The 23,624-nt window shown below is 39.3% G+C and overlaps 1 protein-coding gene across 9 annotated transcripts; it reads right to left on the bottom strand.

Moving 5' to 3' along the window:
* Positions 1-203: 203 nt before the first annotated feature.
* On the bottom strand, positions 204-23,601 carry TMPO (thymopoietin). 9 transcript variants are annotated; one of them, XM_026084227.1, is made up of 11 exons: positions 23,209-23,601; positions 13,442-13,568; positions 11,777-11,935; positions 10,076-10,176; positions 5,671-5,790; positions 5,474-5,569; positions 4,797-4,907; positions 3,840-3,929; positions 3,690-3,755; positions 3,435-3,529; positions 204-2,020 (listed from the first exon to the last, which is right to left on the bottom strand). In XM_026084227.1, exons 1-11 carry the CDS (start codon positions 23,449-23,451, stop codon positions 1,726-1,728), a joined length of 1,503 nt encoding a protein of 500 aa, XP_025940012.1. In that variant the 5' UTR covers positions 23,452-23,601; the 3' UTR covers positions 204-1,725. The 9 variants fall into 9 exon arrangements, with proteins under 9 accessions (XP_025940012.1, XP_025940011.1, XP_025940017.1 ...); XM_026084226.1 differs by having other exon boundaries at positions 10,076-10,188; positions 23,209-23,575; XM_026084232.1 differs by having other exon boundaries at positions 3,439-3,529; positions 10,076-10,188; positions 23,209-23,575.
* Positions 23,602-23,624: the final 23 nt, after the last annotated feature.

The following is a 23,624-nucleotide window of genomic DNA, read 5'->3' as shown; positions in this document are numbered from 1 at the left end:
TATTATTTTTATTATAGCGCAAGTATATTTTCCCCCCTGCAAGTTTTGATTACATGAAACGCTTGGGTTTTTTTTTTACTATCAGAATTTTTTCCCCCCATCATGTTAGACTGTAGTAGCACAAAAAGACACCACTGATCCATCAGTTGTCCTGCTTTTACTGTTTTTCAGCAAAGCTTTTATTTTAATAAGGAAAGCCCACACACATTAATATCACTTTTATTTTTCTGCATTTTGACAAAAGTGAATGTCATTACAATTTTCTATAGGATGGACACAAATTTTAGCGATTTAGATTACTCAAAAGACAGGTTTAAAAGAGAAAAAACTATTAATCTTAACAGAAAGAAAAACTATTGCTTTGCTACCAGTTACCATGTTTGTCCCAAAGTTCACAGAAAGGAAAGCTTCCCCATGGCTACGGTCTAAGCATTAATGTTGTACCTAGAGCAAAAAGGTATAGACTACGTTAACTAATGTCCTCAGCTTTTCATAAGTAGCACTTTAAGAGTAAAAAGTGTGATTTATTGCAATTTTGTACTAAGCAATGAGACCAAATATCTGTACGCTGCAGACTTAAGTATATCAAAATGTATACATTCACTTTAAGTTGTTGCTTATCACTCTTCATTGGTAGTAGTGAACACAGCTGCTCACTCAACTAATTACACAATGTAGAGTATTTCAGCATGCTTCCACTGAGAAAAACATTCAACTGCATGAAAGAGTAGTAAATCTCACCTTAAAAGATGAAACTGTAGCAGAAAATGCAGCAATGCCCTCTTCATATAAGAATAAGACTTCATATGGAATTTTCACGCTTTGAGAAATACCTCTCTACATGAATATTCAAAGATAATCATATAAAGCTGTGATGGGAAGACCTTGCTTTTGAACAAAAACTGCTAAATTCAGAATTTAGAATTACTTCAGACAACAACCTTGACCCAAAAAGTATTTTAGTAGCAAATTATATTTGATGCAAAATTTATTTTCCACACATAATGCTAATAAATAAGTTCCTCTAAGACATGTTGCCAATTAGGTTTGTTTTCAGCTCCTACAACACTATATAAGCACTAAAATGAAGTGATACATTTAAAAAATGTTACACTTAAACAGTTACTAATATGATGCTAAGACTTTTACAGAAATGCAAACAGGTTTACAGTTACATTTACTAAAAAGTTACAGTAATCTACAGAAAAGGTTATTGCTGTACTCTCCCTACATGCTAAAAGAGATCAAATGCAATCATACTGTTACTGCAAAAATGTATTTCCCTTTATTACCTGCGTTAAGATCCTCCTCCACTATGATCTATAGAGACAAAAGTACAACCTCTTTTCTGTACAAAGAAAAAGCTTTAAAAAAACCACAGCTTCACATTTTACTACAATTTTGCCCTTCTCAGCTTCAAAGTTCTCGCAAAAACAAATATACAGTTTCTCAAAAATGAATTTAAAGGATGTCCACATAAAAAAAATAAAGCCTACAAAAAGTTCAAGATCTAAAAAAGTGTTACTCCTATGGCAAAGTGATCTCCTACTAGTCCAAAGTCCAGAAAGTTACTGATGTCCATTCATATTATCTTGCTTCATTTATCCAATTTATCAGGTTCCAATCACATTATCTGTAGGTAGTCCTTGAGCCGATGAGAGGGCAGAAGAGTTCTCTACAATTAAAAATAGGAGACCAAATCGGGCATGCCTTTCTGAAAGATACTCATTTGGCACCTTTCCCAGAGACAATATTCAGATATTTAGAGAAAGGATTTCCTTGATTAGTTTCCATAGACTGAAAGACCGAAAGCAAGAAGACTGAAACAACAACAAACAGAAGAATTTTTATCCACAGGGGAATGGAGCGTTCTTTTTTTATTGGCGGTTTCTCTGACTTGATGTCTGTGGAGGTACCATATTTTGGAACATACTTTGAAGAGAAACTTTCCTCCATTCTGAAGTCACTGAGCTCTATAGGCCGACTAGCAGCTCCTTTGATTGGTCTACGGCAGCTAGCACTGTTAATTAAAAAAAATAATTAATTGCACATGTAAGGGAGTAAAACTAAGGTATATAGGAAGATTTTAGTACTTCCATTTCCAGCAACTGGAGTACCCGAAATATCCGTTTCTTAGTAACTTATCAGTTGTAATGGCATACACGTTGAAGTTAATCATTTAGTGCCTACATCCCCCTCCCCCCCCCCAAAAAACCCCAACACATCACATCCAAAAGATGTCCAAAACCCCACCATCTTTAAAAGCCTCAGGTGCCACTTCACTTCATCCTATCCACATACTTACTGGATCAAGAATGGGAATAAACTCTAGGAAGTATTTCTCAACTGTCTGCATCTTTACTCATTACATACCTAGTCATTGTGGGATTTCTAAATTTGTTTATATTGGCCCAGGCTCTTAAAAACACTTATCTATCGATAATTAAGCCAATATACAAACCCAGAAGACAAAGTGATAAGGGTTAAGAATTCCATATAAGTTGCCTAGTCCTTATGTGCAAAGAACACACATGTATGATTATTATATACAAAAAAAGTGGCATAGATTTAATTACTGATAAACCTAAGACAAGAGAAAAAGCTGAGTGGTGAGAAAATATTCCACAGAAGCAGTAGTTGGTTCCACACATTCTTATGTTAACGCTTTATGCAATTGCAGATTACATTGAAATACGAATACTAACTAGCATGCCAGCAATGACTTAGAGTTGATTTCCCATTATCTAACCATTGGGAAACTTTTTTTTCCATATTCCCTTAACAGTGAAAAGTCAAAGTTTTGTGAAACAAGCCACAGTAGAAAAATAAAATGCCTAATTATCCAGAGGGTTGGGAAGTGAGTGCTGTTTCATTTTTTGTTTAAAGACAAAGGTGTAAAGAGCAACTGAATAGCCCTGCCTAGGTGCCATCTTTATTCACATTAAGAGTACTGTAGTCCTTAACTGCAATAGGACTATTACTTAGAGAAGAAGGGTACTTGAAAATCCTCTTTGGCTTTCAAAGAGGAACCTGAAATCTATGCTGGAAGACTTTCCTTAATTCAAGAGTAGGTCTAAAGCAGTCGTGTCTAGCTAAAAAACTTAAATATTGTGAAACATCACTACATAGAAAATCCCTTTTCACTTAACTTCCAGCATCCAAAAGTTTCAGTAATAATTACTGCTAGAATACCACCCTGCTTCTCCCTGCCCCAAATTTAAATAAAGAAAATGCTGTTTTGGCTAACAAAACTATGTGCATAAAACAAAACAGAAGAGCTAGGTGGTCATCTCAACTGTAATTGAGCCAGAATGCAAGAACTGTTGCTTAGAAATCTAGCAAGATAATCAGAAACACTTCTCAGCTTAAACAGGTTTACAAGAACTGATCAATAAATAACTCCACTCCCCCGCCCCAATAAGTCTCAGTAATACCTAATTCCCGTAGGTGTTGATACTTCATAAGGGAACATTTCCTTAAGAATATCCCTTTCTACTCTTCTTTCTTCTGTATGAGTTCTCTCCAGCACCTAGAAAAACAAAAAGTTATAGGCCAAACAAACCTCACAGCAAAAAGCTCCTGCATAGCTATCTCAGTAGCCTTAACCAGGTGCAATTTGTAAAGAAAAATTTGAGTCACCCAGTGATATTTAAGAAGTTTATTTCTTGGGTTTTAAAAGTGGATTTAACCTTTGTCACTGGCAGCTGTCTGGTCACTTTTGGTATCATAATGCATTCAGTGCTCTCCTCATTTTCCTTTAAGATAAAGAATATTTTGTATAAATAACGAATACAACTGACAGCCAATGATCTAGATGATCAAAAAAACTTAACCATCACCTCTATCATGGCTATGTTGAGCAGATCACAGGACTGTTTGTGGCCAACGTGATTAGAAAAACATTGATGATGGCAGTCTGCCTCTTCTTGCTGTAAGAAACAATGCTGCAGTAAAATACTAACTGAAAAGAATGCGATGTGAAATAACAGAACACCAAGTTTTCCCCACACACTTTTGTCTGACAGCTAAGTCAGAACTGCAGTCACTCACTTTTTAAATGAAGAAGTAGCTCATTCCATAAAACTGTAAGATCCGCTAGTAAAATAGCCTTCACAAGTGTTAACACAAGTTTTATCTATTGTAATTATGTGAAGCAATGAACTCCATTCAAATTCAGCCAAGCATGATTTTGCATAATTCCATAATACTATAGTACTACATGTAATACAATTATACATATTTGCAAGCATTTTAGACAGTTTTCCAGGGGATGAATAATTCTGAGAGCTTGAAGAAGAATTATTCTACTTTCCTCAATAACTGACAGGAATCTACTTGCATGCTTTTTAAATTCAGGCTTTTAGTCTAAAGTAATCCTGCTATTTGATTCCCTATATTAAGCCAGATTGATCTTGTAAATCAGCCTATCCTGAAAAACTGCAAAGCCATGCAAGTCAGTTCTGCTGTCTTTGAGCTATTTAAACAATTTAAAAAGAAAATGCGGCACTCTGTATAGAAAAATAGCAACACAAGCAGACAAAACACTCCAAAACATACTTGACTTGAAACAAAGCAAGATTTTTTTTTTCCTTCACAAGTTATAAAATCTGGAAGGGGAAGATAAAATAAGTTTACATTCTCCATTTATGCCATGTGATAACGTAGTTCAGTTTGACTATCATGCCACCTGGGCAATGACACCCTCCACCCCTTCTGTTCCAATCAGTAAAAACATACACACAAGAACCTAGTTCACAGAAAGCGAGCAATAGCAATCTAAGTTTTAATTTATTTACTTCAGCTGTCATCAGTGGTTTCTTTGGTGTTCTTCTGGGCATGTCTGAGAACTCACTGATTGATAGTGTAGGAGCTGCATGCTTGAAATTTCCGGACACCCTATTGACAACCTGCCGAGATTCAAAATTGTTCAGACTCAGAATTAGCCAAAATACAAAATGGGGGGAGGGGAGGGGGGAAGGAGGGAGAAGAACCAAACAATAACACCTTTATGTGCATTGAATATATGTATGTTAGGAGTTAACTCAAGAAGGTTATGTAACAGATACTCTGAAATAAGCATAGTAAAGCACATTGCTTGTCATTCCAAACAGTTTCTTTTAAGCCATTTGGAAACACAAAAGCTATTTAGTTCACAAGAAAGCCAAGCTTAAAAGCAGATATTCTGCATGTAATTAAATAAACAAAAAGATCTAAACTTTTACAATACTCCTCCTCAACCCTCCCCCCAAAAAAGACACTAGAAGGGACCTAGGTGTCTACCTAGTCCCATCTCAAAGTGAGCAACATTAGGCACTAATATGGATACTGAATAAGTAAGTTCAAAGACTAATGAATACAAGAGTGTTTTAAAGAAAGACTTTATCTGTTTAAAACAGATAAAGTCTGTCAGTAAATGTATACTACAGAAGAATACCATTTGCATACTTTAAATATATTTACTAAGCATATTTACTAGGGTCTCGTTGCTTGCAGTCAGTATAGTTTCAGCTATGGGAGTACTCTCTGACATTACAGCATCATCTACAGGCAGTTGTGCTGTAGCATCCACCTGTTTATTTAAAAAACAGAAGAAAACAATTGAATAAAATAGCCACTGGGACCTAATAGTGAGGGGGGGAAAAGCGTCTATTATAATAAGCCTCTCATCACCCTTTTCCTTGGTGTTCTTCTTGACACTCTTGTAGACTCCCTACAAAATGCCTGCAGAGGTCCACTTTTTGAAGATCCACTTGTCCAGACAGTCTCAGTAACTCCATCTTGAGAATAGGTCTATTCAAGCATCAAACACATTATCAAACACATGAAAGCCAGGTCTCAACATTCAATATCCAAAACCAAAAGCCAAGCAGCATGCATATTCCAGAAGCAGTGTGTCTGCAAGCCAAAAAAAATCTTGGATCCTAATGCATTCACTAATGTAGAGCTAGCTAGATCAGTATTGTTAAGCACAATACTTATCTTGAGAGCAATATTTTCTCAATACAAAATTGAACAAATAATGCCCAACAGTAAAAACAGAACTGACAATCTGCTCATAGTAGTAGAGTGAAATAACTTGTGTTTCAAGTAGTTGCATCAAAATCTTGAATAGTGGATATGCCAACTTTCAGTCCCATTACATCACCTGTCTACACAAAAAAATAAATCTACAAGCATATGCTGAAAGTATCACCACATTCTTTACCCAGATAAGAGTCTATTCTCACAAGACGACATGGGAATGGTTTAGATGGCTTAGGCAGAGCCATCTGCATTTCAACAGAAGCTAATTTCCACCTGGCTTGGTGGAAGGGAAGACTACACATGGCATGGACACCTTTTATAGTCTTAAAAATTTCCACACAGAGTTAAGATTATACAAGTTTCATTTCACTGTGGGTTTTCAAGTAATGAAGCCGAAAACAGATCACTATAAATCTAAAAGACAACATGAACTGTGAAATTTGAATGAATGAAACATCTAACAGTGCCTTGTCTTTAGTTCCCCACTTGTTTCTTCTGAGTTATTCTGATTAAACTAGAAGTTGAGTCACTTTAAGATTCTATATACAAGTTCCATATTACAGCTGCTACATATCCAGCAGAGGGAGCACAAGCGTTTTGCTTTGCTTTCAAGTCACTGAAATATTTTGAAAACCAAGTGATATACATTTATACACAGACCTCAATTCCAAATAGATTCTGATGTTTCATATAGAATGTTAGACATCAACCTAAACCTCCAGTATTTCTTTAGAGACCTCTGATGAAAGGCCTCCCATTCCCTCTTTACATTTTCAGACATTGGCTTCTCAACCTTCCCTGCTAAAAAAAGCTTTACCTGCAACCTCAAAACACACCCCTCTCCCCCAATTTCTATTGGCAGGCACTTTACTTTAGAAGCTTAGAAAAACTACTAACTTCAGAATGGTTCCACTCAAAAACATTTTGAGGTGTCAAACAAGTAGTAAGGTGATTCCCTCATGCTACTAATGGGGAATTCTCCTGCCCAAAGCTGTTTGACTAACAACTAATTTTCTTTTAGTTAAAAGCACTTCAGTAAATCAGCTCCTATCTCCTTCGTTCTCTAGATGCTTGTCAGTCATGTTTTAAGTACCAGGGAAATCTTGCATGAGAAGTCTAGAAACACAGAATCCACCGCATGAGACCCATCCAAACTTCGGCAGGGTATATTTAAGGGACACAAATATTGTAATCTTCTACTGTGGTTATCCTCACTTTCAACTGAACAGGAATTCTCTGCTTATCCCACAAACATCCAAACTAAATAAACTCTATTAAAATGCAATACTCAGGTTTAGATACACCAACACCACTGTGTATAATCAGAGCAAAAGCTACAACGGTGTGGTACAAAAGTATTATTCAGCATGTGCTTTTAACTGTCACATTACTGATGAGCAGTGAGGCTATGGATTATGACATTACCTCTGCTATCATCTACCACTTCCGTTCTATGCTTTTATCAGGTGTATGCCACAGAACATTTACATTTCAAAAGCCACAAAGCTGCATGCTTTATTATCTGTAAGTCCAGTTATACAGATAGCCAGAAAAACAGGTTAAGAGAATGGGAATATAGCACATCTAGAATAGCACTGTAGAAAGTCTCCAAAAGAGAAAGTATGTCTACATTGCAGGACTCTTTAGCATTTAAGTAGTTTAGCCCTTCTCTTCTCCCCCGGTGCCATCTACCATGAGACTTTAAGCTCATGGTTTTGCTCTCTAAATTTATATTCACCTACATGATTTGAAGGGGACATTCAAATAAAGCTTTCGTTCCAACTTTTCCAGTTCTCTCTGAGGTGAGAGCTAACGCACAAACAGCTGAGCTCACGTTCATCCAGCCCTCTACTTCTACCTGACTGATAAGACTCACACAACTGTTCAGTCTCCCAAGCCCCTGGGCACCAGCCTGTTTAAAGCCTTTCTCTCTGCACTCTCAAGAAAAGAGCACAGCAATATTCATCAGTGTCAAATCTATAGTTAAGAACCAGATGACATGGAGAGAATCTTTTCACCTGTATGTGTCTGGACTAAGAATAATGCTGCAAAGAGCCTAGAAGCAACATGCTGGCCTGCTCACACCACAGTACCAACCAGTTCAGCCCCACCACTCTTCAGAGCCTTATAACCTTTCAGCCAATGCCACACAGTGAAGGAGAGTTGAGTACAATTCTGTAGAACGAGTACAATCACCTGACACATCAGGTGTCATCTTAAGATCTGATTACACACAGACACACACTCCAGAAAACAAGATACATAGTATCATCTTCTTCCCCATCTTTCACCTTTCATCTCAGCAAACTATATGGCTATGTATTTTGGCACATTTGTTAGACAAAAAAACATCGGAGTTTTGGGCTTTCTAGGGTCCATGCAGTTGTAAAATTTACACAGCGATCAGGAGTTGAGAAGTAGTAAGTTTTGCAAGCTGGGGAGTTCTTGAATAATTTGACATTAATCTGAAATAAGATCTTATTTCAGAGTGAACAAGTGATACTCCTTTAACTACTTGTGTATTACAGATGTAATATTTCGGAGCTTACATATTCTAATTACATGTAAAAGGTTGCAAGAGAAAATAGAGTAATGACTTAACGTTATTACAGTGAAATCATGAAAGGAATTGTGAAAGAATTGAAAAGAAAAATTGACCAAGCATTGATCACTTAAAAACACCACAAAAATACTGGGGAGAGGGGGGCATGTGGAAGGAGTGGCTGTTGTGATCTAAGTATGTTCCTGAGGATTAGGAAGCTTAATTTATTGCTGGCCAAATTAAATACCTCTATCATACTGAAGTTGACAGGGACTTCTGGATGAATGGCAATTTAGAAAAAAGTAATCCTTAAACTATGAGAATCTTAAGATTCAGATGCCCATTATAAAGACTATCTTGGACGGAAGTTGCTTGAGTAAGTTAAAGAATATAATGTGTTCTATGAACCATGCCTTTTGGTAGAAGTGAAATCTGTTCAGTTTGTACTCCTAAGAATCCGATTAAAAACAAGCAGAACCACTGAGAATTCCCTAACTTTGTGTTTATTACTCAAGCTCACATAGCAGTATGCTGCCAGCTTTAAGAGACATTCATAGCACGTGCATGCTTATACAAACACACACCTCCTAAGTAGGAAGGATTTAGCATTTACCATACTACAAAGTACCGACAAAAGTTACTGAGCTGCCTCAAACTATTAACAGGTCAGATTCTGTGTCCCTCTAAAAGGTTTTCTAGGCAAATCTGTACTACAGCACAATTCCACAACTTATTGGTCAGATAGTGAACAATACTGTAATGATATTAGTAATCTAAGCTGAGCAACGGGATACTTAGTGACACTGTCACATCATAAGCACAGATCAACAACCAACTACTGAATCCAGTACTCAGTCAGCACTTCAAATATTTGAGGTGCTTCTGCAAGATTCCTCCTTCACCAGGACAAGGGAACTAATAACACTATTTGTAAGTTAAGGGCAAAGGGTACATAAAGTGAGACTCAAACAGTTATTTATCATTTCTCGTCTAAGAGCAACCTTTCCAACAACTTAAAAGGTCTACTCTAAGTACCATTGCTACCAGTGTGGTTGGGGATGATGGGCAGGGGGGAAGGCAAGAGAGACCTATCTTCCTCCAGCCTTGCTTTGAGAAACTATTGAGTTACTTTTGCTGAGTTAACTTGTTTACAAATATACAACAGGACATCAGTTCTCTTGGCTTAAAAATCTGCCAGGTTTCCAAAACTAAAGGTGTTAAGTTTACCTAGAGTTTTCCTGTAAGACTGCTACAGAGGCTAGCAAGCCAGACAAATAATTTTCAACATTCAGAATTATGGTCTGCTATCATATGGGCAACATCAGGCAAACAGCAGCTACAGAGTTAGTTCACAAATTTTTCATGCTGTATTAAAACAAGCTTTCTGAAAAAACTTGTTACAAACAGCATAGCCCATTTAGTCAAATATGATTATATTAAAAGAGGAAGGTGCTTAGTGAGTATACCTGCAGTTAGTAGCTGTTCTAGAAGCCGCTAAAATAAACATACCTGGTTGTGTTCAACACCTCTTCTCTGTTTGAGTCCTACTGGAGCCTTTGTCTTGGCTTTTAGCGGTTCTCTCTTCTCAAGCCTCAGTTCAGTCTTCGGATCTGGGAACAAAACTACCATTATTCGGACAGCTGAAAATACCAAAATAACCCCAGGAAGAAAACCTGCTTGCCCTTTTATCCCAAGCTTTCATGTAATTCATTTTAATATAACTGTTTTCTACAATACTACTGGTGGTTGCATTAATGTTAACCAACCTGTACTTTAATAGAATTCATTTTAAGAGCCAATATTACTTTGTTATAAATAAATGTTTCTTTAAAAAAAATGTGAAATACAGGTGTAAATGTGAAATACATTTCAGTTTTGTCCAAAAAACAAAACCCCCCCATACATTTCTGATAAGCTTTGACCAACCCAGCTGTTACATTTAGAAATTGTTATCAAGTTGTAATTAGTTTAACCAAAGAGCCATTATATTATTTAATTGTGGTAATGGACTGAAAGCTTCCAACATCACACATCTAGGCTTTCAGTTTCATTTCTTTCTAACATAGGTACTTACACGTAAAACTCCTTTTTAATTCAAACGAAGAGCAAGTGGACAGCAGTCATATTACCAGTAAGAAGATGCGTTATTTCCACCACCCCCTTCTAAAACTCTAATAGCATTACACCAAGAGATTTAAACTTTAGTTATTAAGGTCTCTTAGCTTCTTAAACATTATTATATAGAACCTGTTCTTGTTTTTTCCTTCAGTATTTGAACAGTTGGATAATTAGCTGAAGCATGTTTAAATAGGAGATAGCTGAGAGTTACCCATGGGCTCTCAGCTGTCCTAAAAATCTCTCCCTCTACTCCCCACTTTTCAGTATTCCTAGTTAGAAATTGCAAAAAATTCAAGTTTCAAAACCAAGCCCTAATATGTAAGGGAGATCTATCAAATACTCAAGTTTCTATCTGTATTTCAGCTTTTTCTGTCCTATCTCGAGGGTAGTTCCTGACAAAAAACCCAAGATACTCCCCTTTAAGCATTCCATCCAAGTGCATCTTTGAAGTATACATTGTTTCTACCTTTTGTAAGATGCATCATGGTGTGTTTTCAGGCTTCTTCCCCACCTCAAATCCACATCCCCTCCTTCCTTTCTGGATATAAACTCAGTATTCAAATGCCAAAAGATGGAAAAAAAATCCTAAACCAAACCAAACAACCCACTCCAAACTAAGTCCAAAAGGAACATGCATAAAAGGGATTAAGTCATGCATAAAAAGAAATATTAAGTGACACTAAAAATGTATAAAAGTGTAATAAACTTCTTTATTCCAGGATAGTATATGAATAACTACTGTAGACATCAGACAAAATTCACTAAAAGACAAAGTGCAAAGAACATTGAAACACTTGTAGATTGGAGAACTGTCATATCTATTCAGATTTACATGCCCAATTCTATGGGGAAAAACAGTCAAAATATGGGAACTTTTTACTACTAAAGTGTTTCCTTTCACAGAAAAGGTTCCTGCTGGATCACCATGCCAATACTCTGAAGTGAAGCGTATGAACATGTGGTCTACAGTAATATTTTCTGAAAGTCTCAACAGTAAATTGTGTCCTCTTTAGATTTCAGAATTCCTTCTACTGCAGCTACTACTGATATACAACTTGAATAGTTCACATTCAAGTTCCACTCCAGTCTTACCTTCGTCATTGTCACTGTACTGGTCAGAATCGTTATTTCCATTCTGTCTGGCGTTCTCAGAAGATGAGGTGATTGTTGGGAGAGGCACAGCGGACTTCTGCTCTGGGCCATGCTCCATCAGTTTCAACAGCTTCTTCTCATAAAGTTTCCTAGTAGTAGCTGCAAAAAGGAAGGATACACACTAAAGATGCACACTAAAGCCATCCTTCCTGACTTAACTGCTAGATCTTTGCTCTTTTTTTCTTTGGAAATCTCCAAGAGCCACCACCTATGCTATGTTTCCAGGCAGATTCCACTGCTATTCTCTTACTCCTTTATCCTGGAATTACCTTCCCCGTCCCCCCCAATCCCCCTTAATTTGACCTTTGCCATGTTAGCAAATTCAGTCCAACAAGCAGAGCTGGTGCAAGTGAGCAGCAAGAACAGAACTTTGTTTGCAGCAACTAGCTGTTACATTGCTTCACTCAATCTAATGGGACACCTGTTTAAGACTAGAAGGTGTGAAGTCTAGCACATAATTCCATGTCAGGACTACTCTGGCAAAAATTTGTAGAAGTCACTAATGTCTGAATTGTTAGCTACAAAGTCATCTAACCTTATTTGAAATCTTCCCCTCCCCCCCCAAAAAACCCAACCAAACAAACAACAAAAAAACCCTTCCTTTAAAAGGAGTGGCAGTCTCTCGCAGAAAAGACTCCATACCCTGTAAGAACTAGGTCTTTTACTTATCCCCAAATTTGAGCATCTTTCCAGTGAACTGTACGGGTGTTTGAAATTTTCAGAAAACTTATTCAAATGCTACCCAAGAGAACCTGGCTGAATGGGAAGGCATACAGAAACAGCTAACAGGAAATATTATGCCTAAGTCTGACTCTAGATAGTCTATCACAGGACTCCAAACTCCACCACCAGCATTTTCATTCACTCCGGATTTGGAGTACACTCCACAGAAGGTTCGGCATGCTACAGGAAACCATCATCTGCTGAAGAGCTGCGAAAGCAAAGTATCTTGCCATCAGGCTACTGCACAATCTGAAAGGTGAAGAGCTCTGATCCCACATCACAGGAGAGTGCCTAAGGCAAGAGGCTAAGCTGGGGACAGGGCTTCTCCCTAGCCCACCTGCTAGAGTTGGCTGGTCAGTAAGATGGAGCACAAAATTCAAGAGGCCAGAAAGAATAAGTAAAGGAAAACATTACTGCACAGTGCAGTGAGTAAGGAATGCTCCAGGAAAGTTCCCAATCTATTCTCAATGCTATTAAGTTATTAGATAAGATGTATTTTCTACTTACATCTCAAACTCTGTATCACTCTGTATCACAAGGCCATATTACCACAGCACTGAACTGCAACAGTTATACAGCTTCAGAGCAGAAACTGGAACATATCCAGCTGGCCCAGAACACAAGAGGAACAAACTGTGCACTTGTCTACACAGCAATGCTTCAAGTCTTTTCAGTGTAAATAGTCCAATGAAAAAATTGTAAGTGGGAAATAAAATTGTAATGGTATTGGTACTAAACTTAATAAGCAGCCATATCAGAGAAGCTCAGAGTACTCGGAGCTGAAGTCTAGAAATATATAAGCATATATACACACACACACACAATATATATATACACACAATATATTGAAGTGATGAATATTTGCTAGTTCAGTTGACCTACCTACAATTGGGCCAGGATTCATCCCATATTTTGCAAGTTGCTCTTGAAGATCTTCATTACTGAGCTCTGTTACATCTAGGTTATCCTTCTCCTCTGGCCTGGGTTTGTCAGTTTTCTTTGTGGCTTTCTGTGTGGGAGGGAGGAGAAAAAACAAAACAAAACAAAACAAAATACAAGACTGTTTCTAGTTAATACAGAACTTACACGTCTCTTCTGAGGTCACAGGAAGGAATGAAAGTCCTAACCATAGAAGAATAACAGAAGAAAAATGACATTCCCCCCCTGCTGCACCACAGTAAAGCCTAGGTGAAACAATGTAAATATTTACATCTAATAAGCAAATGTGCACAAGTTTCATACTTATAAAAGGAAACACCTATTCCAAGCCTCCTCTATAGTAAAAGTCTCACCAATTGTTCTGATCCTGTTTTTGAAGTTAAACTTCAAGCATGCAACATGAGGGGATTTCTTTCATATGACTGGCGAGATAAGGTTTTAGAAGTTTCTCTAGAAATTTTCTGAGAACTACACCTGAAGTCCAAACAAAGCATCATGCCTGTACTCTGAGCCAGTAATGGCAAATCCCTTGCCACAACTGCCAAGTTTGACACCAGTAGATTTGGACTGACACCAGTTAAATACATTTTTTTCAAACACCAGGAAGGTTTACCATTGCTACTCTGAACCATAAAATACGTTCCATTTGCATTTCTTCTTCTACCTAATAGGTCAGCACTTCTTCCTCCAACTTTATTTAACAGTATCCACATCCTCCTGGAGTTCCCACTATTCCCTCTCTTACCCTAGTGTTCTCTGCAAGATTATATGAAATTATGAATGGGGTGCAGGAAAGGCAAAACCAAAACCATCCTCAAATATTCACAATCCTGCCTGCCTGCTTAAGCCACTGCTACTGTAGCTCTACAAATCCTAAACCCCACTGGCAACACTACTAGAACAGTTGGCAACACACCACCACCATCTACAGATTGTCATCAGCATGGTCTGCCAAGATGCTATTCCTGAATTAGCAGTTTCCGCTATATCCAAACAGAGTGATCATAACATTTGTTCAGCTTGGGAAGCCTTTGTTACTACAATAGACATTTCCAAGCTCCAAGGTCTGCAAGAGAATGAGGAGGAAAGACAGAAGAAATATGCTTAGAGAACTGCTTGTTCACAGCTAAGAACAATCTTGATACAGATACGACTTATTTCAAAGCAGTATCTCACAGTCGTAGGATATAAACAGATACAAGGTATACACCTAATTACACCTCAGCTTGGTTACCCAGAAGAGCTGGTAGGGTCTTCTGCTACTCACTGAAGATATGCATAGAAGTTTCAAATACAGATACCTTATGAAAGTCCCTAACTACAAACACTTTTTTCTGGTTCTGTTTAGCACTAAAAGACTATCAGAAGACTGACTGATGCGAGTCAACAGTAGCTAGCCACAGTGACAGATCCATATTTAACCAACATGCAAGCTTGGTCTTGCCTTGAATGTCTTGATATTTTAAAGCTAAACAAGGATCTCTCAAATAAAACTGACTATTATATAGTTCAAATAAAATAGATTTTCTTGAACTCTTGGACTGAGAAAACCCCAGCATCATGGACTTAAAGAAAATTAGCTGTTGAAAAGCAACAGAATCTCCAAGAGTTCATGCTACTTGTTAAAATTAAGAAATGGACTCCAAGCAGTCCAAAGAAAGGATATGATCACTGAAGTGTCTTATTTACACCTCACCTAATCAATCATTCTATTGCTTTATCATGAGAATCTAATTAGTTTTTGAAACAACTGAAACCAAGTATCTAGTACATAAAAAACAACCAACCTGTAGCTATATAAAAGACTTCTACACCGTGTTTACTTTTGAATCTGTTGGTCATACTTGGCTTTAGATACCCACATTAACATTAACAAACCTTTCACATTCCGTGCATTTTTCTGGACTACTAAACTGTTCAAACAGTGGAAAAAAATTCTAAAACATATGCTAGGTTTTCTTGTTTGGATGTGCTCAGGCCATTGACAGCTCCACAGTGTTGTATATATCACCAACCAGATTAACTAAGAAGATACTTCCATATTTCAGAAGAAAACAACTTGCAGGGTGCAGGAAATCAACATTCCAATGACACTTAAGTAACTGGAAACCTGATTTAATACACTGTTGCACTGGTATCACTTACAGACCACAGAAGAGGCTATATTCTAGCAGTGTTCACCAGAAAAACTACTCAGCATTCTACTGGATGTTTTACAGGAATCTTACTAACACCTCATACCTATTTTTTCTTCCAAGTACTGTTTCACTTTTCCCTACAGTATTACCAGAAAAAGAGATCATGAGAACAGTCAGTTTCAGCAGAGTAAGAGGGAAGAGGAAGGATGAAAAGTTGAATATAATCCATGTTCTTCAATAATATAGTCAGATGCATTGATTAGCTAGTGTTCTGTGAGACCTTCAACTTCTACTTTTGAATACCTGTTCTCCTTAAAGTTGAAGCAAATGACTTCATCTGTACAAGCAGTAAGCGACTATTTAAAGCACTCACTGGAGCACAGGATCAGTCTCTAGTAGCATAAGGAAAGAAGAAATTCATACCTTGGTTGTGGTATGACAGCATTAAACTCTGCAACAACACTAGTTTAAAGAGTTCCTACTATTATGCTATAAAGCACAATCACACTTTCTGTGCGTCATCACAGCTTATCCGTGGGACTACACTGTGAACCACACTGAAGATCTGGCTTTAAAATTAATCTTTGCAAATTAAGACAAAAAAAAGTTTCCTGGTCTAGTCACAATGCAGAACAAGGAACACTTCTGTCAGTGCAACTAAAGCTGTCTTATTGCAGTGCAGAGGCGAAGCGTTTAAAATTGTATTGAATGCTAGGATTTGCCACGTGAAGTGGTGTATTTGATCACTTTGCCTATACAGTAATCTCAAATATTCTTGCAACACTATCCCCAGACCAATAAATCCCTATCTGATTATCTTGCAATCCCAACCAGAGCTAGCAGCATGAATATATATATATATATTATATATATATATGTTTTCATATTTCCATAGTCATTGCCATTTGCTAGAAAACAGATGAAAGAGGATCTGTATACTTAACACTTGAGAGAGATTTGTTCATACCATATAGGTAGCAATTTCGCATCGACATCTGTCAGGCTCAGTTTCAGATAACTAGGACCCAATCTTTCAAGCAAGTATTGAACTGAATTATAAGCACGGGCCTCCCACGCAGCATTCTCAGTTCTGCAGCAATAGAAAAACCAAGCGGACAGGAGAAGTTCTCTTCAGACATGGAACACCGACATTGCTCCATAGCGAAAAAAGCTTTCACCTCTCACTAACAGAAAAGGAGGAGAAAATGCAAGTCATGAGAACGCAGACCTGGAAGCTATCCTTCACCTCATCACTGATCTTCCTGCTGAATAGGAATCCAAAATCCACAGACCAGGTTATCAGAGACTTTCTGCTGCTATGTTTACTAGTTCAACACTACTCCAAACACAAATAGAACTGAAGTAACATCTTGAAGAAGCCATTAAGTAATACAACTGACAACTACAGAAAATCATACAAAAGAAGCATTTTCAAAACCCAACAGTTAAACAGCACCTAAACCAGGATACTTGAGGGCTTTAATCCTAAACAGGTGCAGCTTCATCACTAGCAGCAGATAGTAAAGAAGCCCTGAGCCTATTTCTCTGAATGAGGTTAAGACAGGCTAAGAAAGCCCAAATTATGTCAACAGAAGGCACTTCAGTTCTCCAGTTTGTACAATGTCAACAAATATCTGTATTTCTATGAAGGCAGGGGAAGAGATAAGGAACTGCATGTGCCAAGTATTAATAATAGACTTATACTTTGAAATATAGGGGTCTGCATTCCCCCTATATTTTTTACTCTCTCATACACAAACATTTCTGCAGGAGAATAATCTTTTACCAAGTCTACTGAACTTTTTGACCTCAAATGCTTAGAAAAAAAAAACCTTACCAAAAGCTGCATGACAGACAAAAACAATGGAAAGAAAATTATGCACTGATAATTCAGAGATGCTAATGCACTGAGCTTTGAGAATTTTACCTTCCAACCTCAGTTACCAAGTGCCAGACTTATAATTTCCATTTCCCCCTCCATCCCCAATTCTGTTTTATCCAGTGAAGGGAATGTATCTGCTCTGGAAACAGATGAATGCTGCATAGGTGAAGAGTTGTTTCCAGAGAATTTGGTGAAACAGTGAAAATTCAGAACGAAAAGCAAAACAAGAAATCAAACTAACAGATGGTCCTGTGGTTCAATCAACGAAATGCTGACATGGAGATCTGGCTTGTGTATGTGTCCTGGCTGAACAGCTGACATGCAGCGCTAGACTAAATTACTTCAACAGGACATTTGGGTCTACTTTATTAGAATATGACTGCTATTATACCAGTACATTAATGAGGAGCATTTTAAGTTCAAGAGTCTAGAACTGCAGAAAGTCTGACATTGCAGTGAGAAGTTCTGCCACACAAAAACTATCCTGCAATTGGAATTATTCTGTCACCTCACCCCTACTGACCACAGCTGACAATGCTGTTAAACACTCAAACAGCAGATGATCACCATTTAAAAGCCCACAAAGGTGTTAATTTATGTTCCACATTGTGTTTGAACAGTTGACCATAATTAAGAGACACAACCACACAGCCCATATTGAATAGATTCTCTTCCTTCCTTGGGTAACACACACATTTTACATTCTCTCACCTATCTCTGCATTCAGTTTCACCTTCTGCACACTCAATCTTCATAAGCTTCCAGTTTTACTATTACCTTCCCTCCTCCAACAGGGAAGATTCAGACTATACAGTTACAGTAGCTACAGATATCACTACTATCACAGTACTCTGACCACGAAGAACTGAGGCTAGCTTTTCATTTACTTTGCCATTTGATTTTAAAAAGCCATCTTTAGTTGGTAAGTCTCTTCTGGAAAGTTTCAAATAGGCCTTTCAATTCCAGGTGTCCTCATTACACTTTCATGAAGAGAAATGAGAAGGAGACATCTGACAGATCCTTTCCAAATCACAACTCTAAAGGTCCAAAATATCACTCAGTTTTTCAGGAAAGATTCTTCCAGAAGTACATGAAAAGTACTGATAAGCTAGGTCATATGAAGCTAAGCATTTTGAGCTCTGCTTGGCAACAGTGTGAAGATAATGACATTTTTGGTGTCTGCTTTAAAACAATGCTGTTAAAGAGGCAAAAGTGCCCTTTGATAGTTAGTTTTCCTTTGAGCTATTTGTCCTGAGCTGGAAAAGCTGGCACTCCAGACAGTATTATCAGGGCAAGGCCCAAGCAAGCAGAATTTGAAAAGGCTTTCCCTCTCCTAGTAAAGGTTATAGCCACAGTGAGAGTCTTTTTTTGTAACTGAGACTACTAATATCACATTTAAGCATTTCAGCACCTAGGAAAGTGTCCACATTTAAAAGGATACTTTCAAATACTTCACAAGAAAGCTCTCTTAAAAATATATTCAGAATAATGTTTAATTTTACTTTAAGTTAGGGAATTTTACATATTTTTGACAGCATTTGAAGTCAAGTCATCTTGTGCTGATCAGTCTGCACCTTATGTAAAAGGACGGCTTTTATTATTCTTGTTATATCACACTACAAAACAAAGATTGAGTTTCAGAGGGGGTAGATAGGATACTACTACATTCAAGAGTTTACTTTTGAACTTCAGGTGCCAAAAAAATGCTGACCACTAAAGAGGTTGCCATCCCAAAGCATGATGCTTTCAGGGCCCAAAACCAGCATTGCAACAGGAACAAAACCCCTTTAAGGTCTGGTCTGCTCATAAACGCATGTTAATCATCTGTACATTCATCGCTGTATCAGAACAAAAACAGAGGTCAAAGTAAGCCCAAATGGATAAAAATTAAACATGAATAGCATCACTATGGAAGCATGACACTTGCTGTCATCCCACAATACATCAACTTTACATCACTAGCATACTGATGTTTTTATTTGTCTTGAGAATGATAGGTTGGATGTAGTATTGACAGAACTGTGCTGGAACAGTGAAGTACTTAAAAGACCCACCCATTTGTGATGAAAGAAGGAAAATTAAGGAGACTTTTTTTGGCCTCATTGCTGCACAGATCTTTCATCTGTAGAAAATGTGCATGAATAAGTGCATTATTAAATGCTCAGAACTGAAAGAAAAAGAACCTTAATTTTAAACTGTCTACACTGTCATTTTAATGACTGCAACAGTGCCAAAATAGCAACTTTTAGCATCAAGAGACTCAGTTTAGCCATAGTCTCCTTTCAGCGACTGCAACATGGACATATTCAGAGTAGTCCCTTGAACTTGTTTCTCATGTCTATTGTAAGAGAGGAAAAAAAACCCCACCCTTTTCTTCCTTCAGCGTGCACAAGTCAGCCGACAGATCAAGTAACGTACTGATTCAAACGTTAACACAAGCACCCGCTGCTCCCCTCGGAGCGGGGCCGCAGCAGCCGCGGCGGCGCCCCCTAGCGGCCGCCGCGGCCACACGCGACCCGCCGGCGGCGGCGCCGCAGCGCGGCCCTTCCCCCGCACGTCGCTCCTCCTCGGGCCGCCAGCAGGGCCGTAACCCCCCCTCTCCCACGCTGGTCTAAACTCAGACCGCCGTTACCGCAGGTGCAGCCCGTGCAACTTCAACAGGTTGCGTGCTCAGAAAGCATCACATGGGTCTGCATTCACCGAAGGGAAAAAAAGTGAGTGGGCCCAGTGGGGTGGGGTGGAGGCACAGTGACCAGCAAGTTCCTCCAGGTTTTAAGTCTGAACCATCCTTATTCAGGCCAATATAGAATCTTGATTATACTCAATTTTCTGGGTTAAAAAACCATATTAAACAATGTATTTCATGCCTCTTTGATAGCTTATTCCCATAAAGCAGGAACAAGTTGATTTGTGACTATGATCCCAACCCTTTCAGAGAACTCAAGTAACAGACATCATTGCTCACTCAAGAGAATTGAGACTTCAGGAGCAAGACTCATGGACACAGAAAAAGGCAAGTACTCACAACTACTGGGATGGCATTACTAAGGAGTAAGCAAAAAGTTCAGAAGAAAGATTAGGTCTCTCTTGTGTTTGCTCTCCTGTCACAGGAGAGCAAACAGTCTAGTCATCTCTTTGCTCCAAGAGCAAATCTGGCCCTTTTCTACCTCTCCCTCTATGCATCAGGCACCAATCCAAAATAATGGGGGATGAACCTTCTGTCCTGAGATTTTTTGTTTTATTTAAATGAGTGCACAAAATTAAGCTATGTCCAAAGGAATACCAAAAATTAGCAATCACAGAAAGCACAGTGGCCCAGAACCCTCTGAAATGGAAAACTACACAAGTGCTCTTTCAAATGCTTTTACAAGTTACTACTAGCCTTGATTGAGTCATCTTGATTGAAGAGACTCTTGCAATTTTCAAATTAAACAGCATCCAAATTTAAGAGTGATATGGGAACCACAGAACAGAGCAGACCAATTAAAAAAAAAATCCCCCAGAAGATTTTTGTAATTTGTTTCTAGAACACCAAAATACTTGATTGTATTAAATAGTCGATTGCCTAAAAATTTTAAACAGCTGGTTGCACTTTCCTCTCAATATACACAAGTCACATAACTGAAAAATGATAGTACTATGTAACATACATAAAAACGAAGCTAATAAAGCACTGCAATTTTGTTACTCATATCTTAGCCTAACAACAATAAAAAGCTATGTTACTATATCTATGCAAGTTACAAAGCAGTTGTATTTCTGTATGTACCCACTGCAGACTGTTTTCTGGTCTTAAAAAAAAAGAAAAAAAATTACACAGAGGAGTATAAGTCCCAGTTTCCTTTTCCCTATATTCCTAGTTTCCTCTCTCAGAGAGGTTTAGATGGGGACAGGAGGGAAAGCAATCAATTATACCAACATCCTTTGTTTTGCCTCCATACCAGAATCCCACTCCTCTGCAGGTCAGACCTTCTCCACTCTTCTACCTTACAAACATTTTGGGGACATATCATTCTGGAGGCCTGTACATTATTCTATTGGAAGGACAGCAAATCAAAGCAGTACTGTTATGCCAGAAGGCATTAACAGGTACAACAGCTAATCAAGCTACAAGCAGGTTCAGAACTGCCTAAGCTGCACTATACATACAACTGAGCTACCGGGGGGGGGGGGCAAGAGAAGCCAAACCCACCAAATTCCAATTGTTGCCACTACAATATTCTCTAAAGTTCTGTATCAAGGTGCACTGCTCAGAAATTAATACATGAGACTAGCACAACTAGCACAGAGCCTTGCAGACATTATTAACAAAAGTGCAAGAGTACCACCCATTCTGTAAACAATAAAAAAGTCACCCATAATTGTTTAAGTTAAAGCATTGGGGAAAGGAGAGAAAAATCAAGTCTAGGGACTTCAGAAGGTGACCTTCCTTCTCTTACAAGCTCAATTCAAGTTCGTTCCCTTTTACTTGAAAGCACCTTAAAATGCTACAGGCAGACCATTGAGTTAGAGAAGTGTCTAGTCCACAGTAAATTTTTTCCAGTGAACACCAATTAAGTATTTGAATTAGGCACACATTAAAAAGTAATTTAGCTAAAAACCTCTTCCTCTTTCAGTTACAATTTCCAGTTTCTTAATTTAAGAACTGTCAGTTGTTCAGGTTTTAATATGCTGTAAATATGAAAAACCTTCAAAAAAGTCTGGTCCTCTGCACCCTCCTTACAGATAAGCTTTGCACCCTCCTTACAGATAAGCTTTGCAAGATAAATTTTTCAGGAACAAGGTTTTTTTATATGAATTAAACTCTCGTAGCTGGCAATCACTGTACAAACCTTTACATGAGATGAGACAGTGTGTTCAGCTTTAGATTATGAAAAGATTACTTTTTTAATATATGTAAGTTTACAGTGCACTTACTAAAATAAAATTTAAAAAAATCATATTACCCCATATAAAAAAGTATAAGTGTCATGAGCTACCGCTTTTTTCTTGTGCATGTGCTAGTAGAAAGTCTAGGAGAGCAAGTAACAGTCCACCAGCTGAAGCCTTGCAGCAGAGGCATTTTGCTATAAAACACGTGCTTAGAGCTATGAGAACGCCAACTATATTAAGCAGACACTCTTTACACTAAAACAGTCCACTTCATTAAACAACACAAGCCTGCTGTTCCTCCAAAGTTTCATTCTCTCATCCGAGAGGAGATATTTACACAGACCAGGATCGTTTCAGTGCAACTGAGCCAGTTTATGGGAGGCTTCTGCCTAATGTTAGCGAGACGAAGCCTCGTGCGCGGTTTCTCTTGCTTTGTTTCTCCAACACCTCTCCACAAGTATTTTAGCAACAAGACCCCCAGTCAAAACGAAGTCGGGACGCCCTAAATTTACCGCCCGGCGACCTTACGCCCCGCACCCCAGGCGCCCGCGGCCTGTCCCTCCGCGGCCGCAGGGGCCCCGCGGCCGCCACGGAGGCGCAGCTGACGAGGGGCGCACACGCGGGACACGACCCGGGGGAGAAGCCGGCAGGCTGCCGGTCGGAGGCGCCGCGGCCCCCGCGGGAGGGTGAGCGGGCAGCCCGGGCGCCGCGCGGCGGCCCCCGAGCCCCGACGGGGGCGGGCGGCCCCATTCGGGCGGGAAACCGGGCTGGGCCGCCGCGAAGCCAAGCGAGCGCGGGAGCGGGACGGCCGCGCTTACCCGGCCGGCGGCGGCGGCGCCGCGGTTCCTGGCGCCCACGGGCGTGGGCTCCCGCTCCTCGTCGCTGGAGAAGTCGGGCTGCGCGGCGGCGGGCGGGTTGCGGGCGGTGAGGTGCTGCAGGTAGAGCTGCACGTAGACGTCCTTGCGCTGCTCGCCGCCCGGCAGGCTCACATTGTTAGCGATCAGCTCGCTCTTCAGCTTCTCCTTGGTCAGCACCGACGGGTCCGCCAGGAACTCGGGCATCGCCGCCGGCTGCCGCCCGCCCGGGAGAGGCACCAACAAAGCGCGGACAGAGGGGGCGGGGAGGGGGAGGACTCGCCTGCCCCGCGCCAGCGACCTAGCTCCGCTGCGGGCGGGCGCGCACCGAGCGCTTCTCCCAGACGGCAACAAGGCGCGCCCGGATTGGCGAGGAGGGG

Source organism: Apteryx rowi, unplaced genomic scaffold (genome assembly GCF_003343035.1).
Source record: "Apteryx rowi isolate R43461 unplaced genomic scaffold, aptRow1 scaffold_631, whole genome shotgun sequence".
In the NCBI taxonomy this organism is placed as follows: domain Eukaryota; kingdom Metazoa; phylum Chordata; class Aves; order Apterygiformes; family Apterygidae; genus Apteryx; species Apteryx rowi.
The sequence above is the reverse complement of the archived record's forward strand: the minus strand, read 5'-3'. Positions and strand labels throughout refer to the sequence as shown.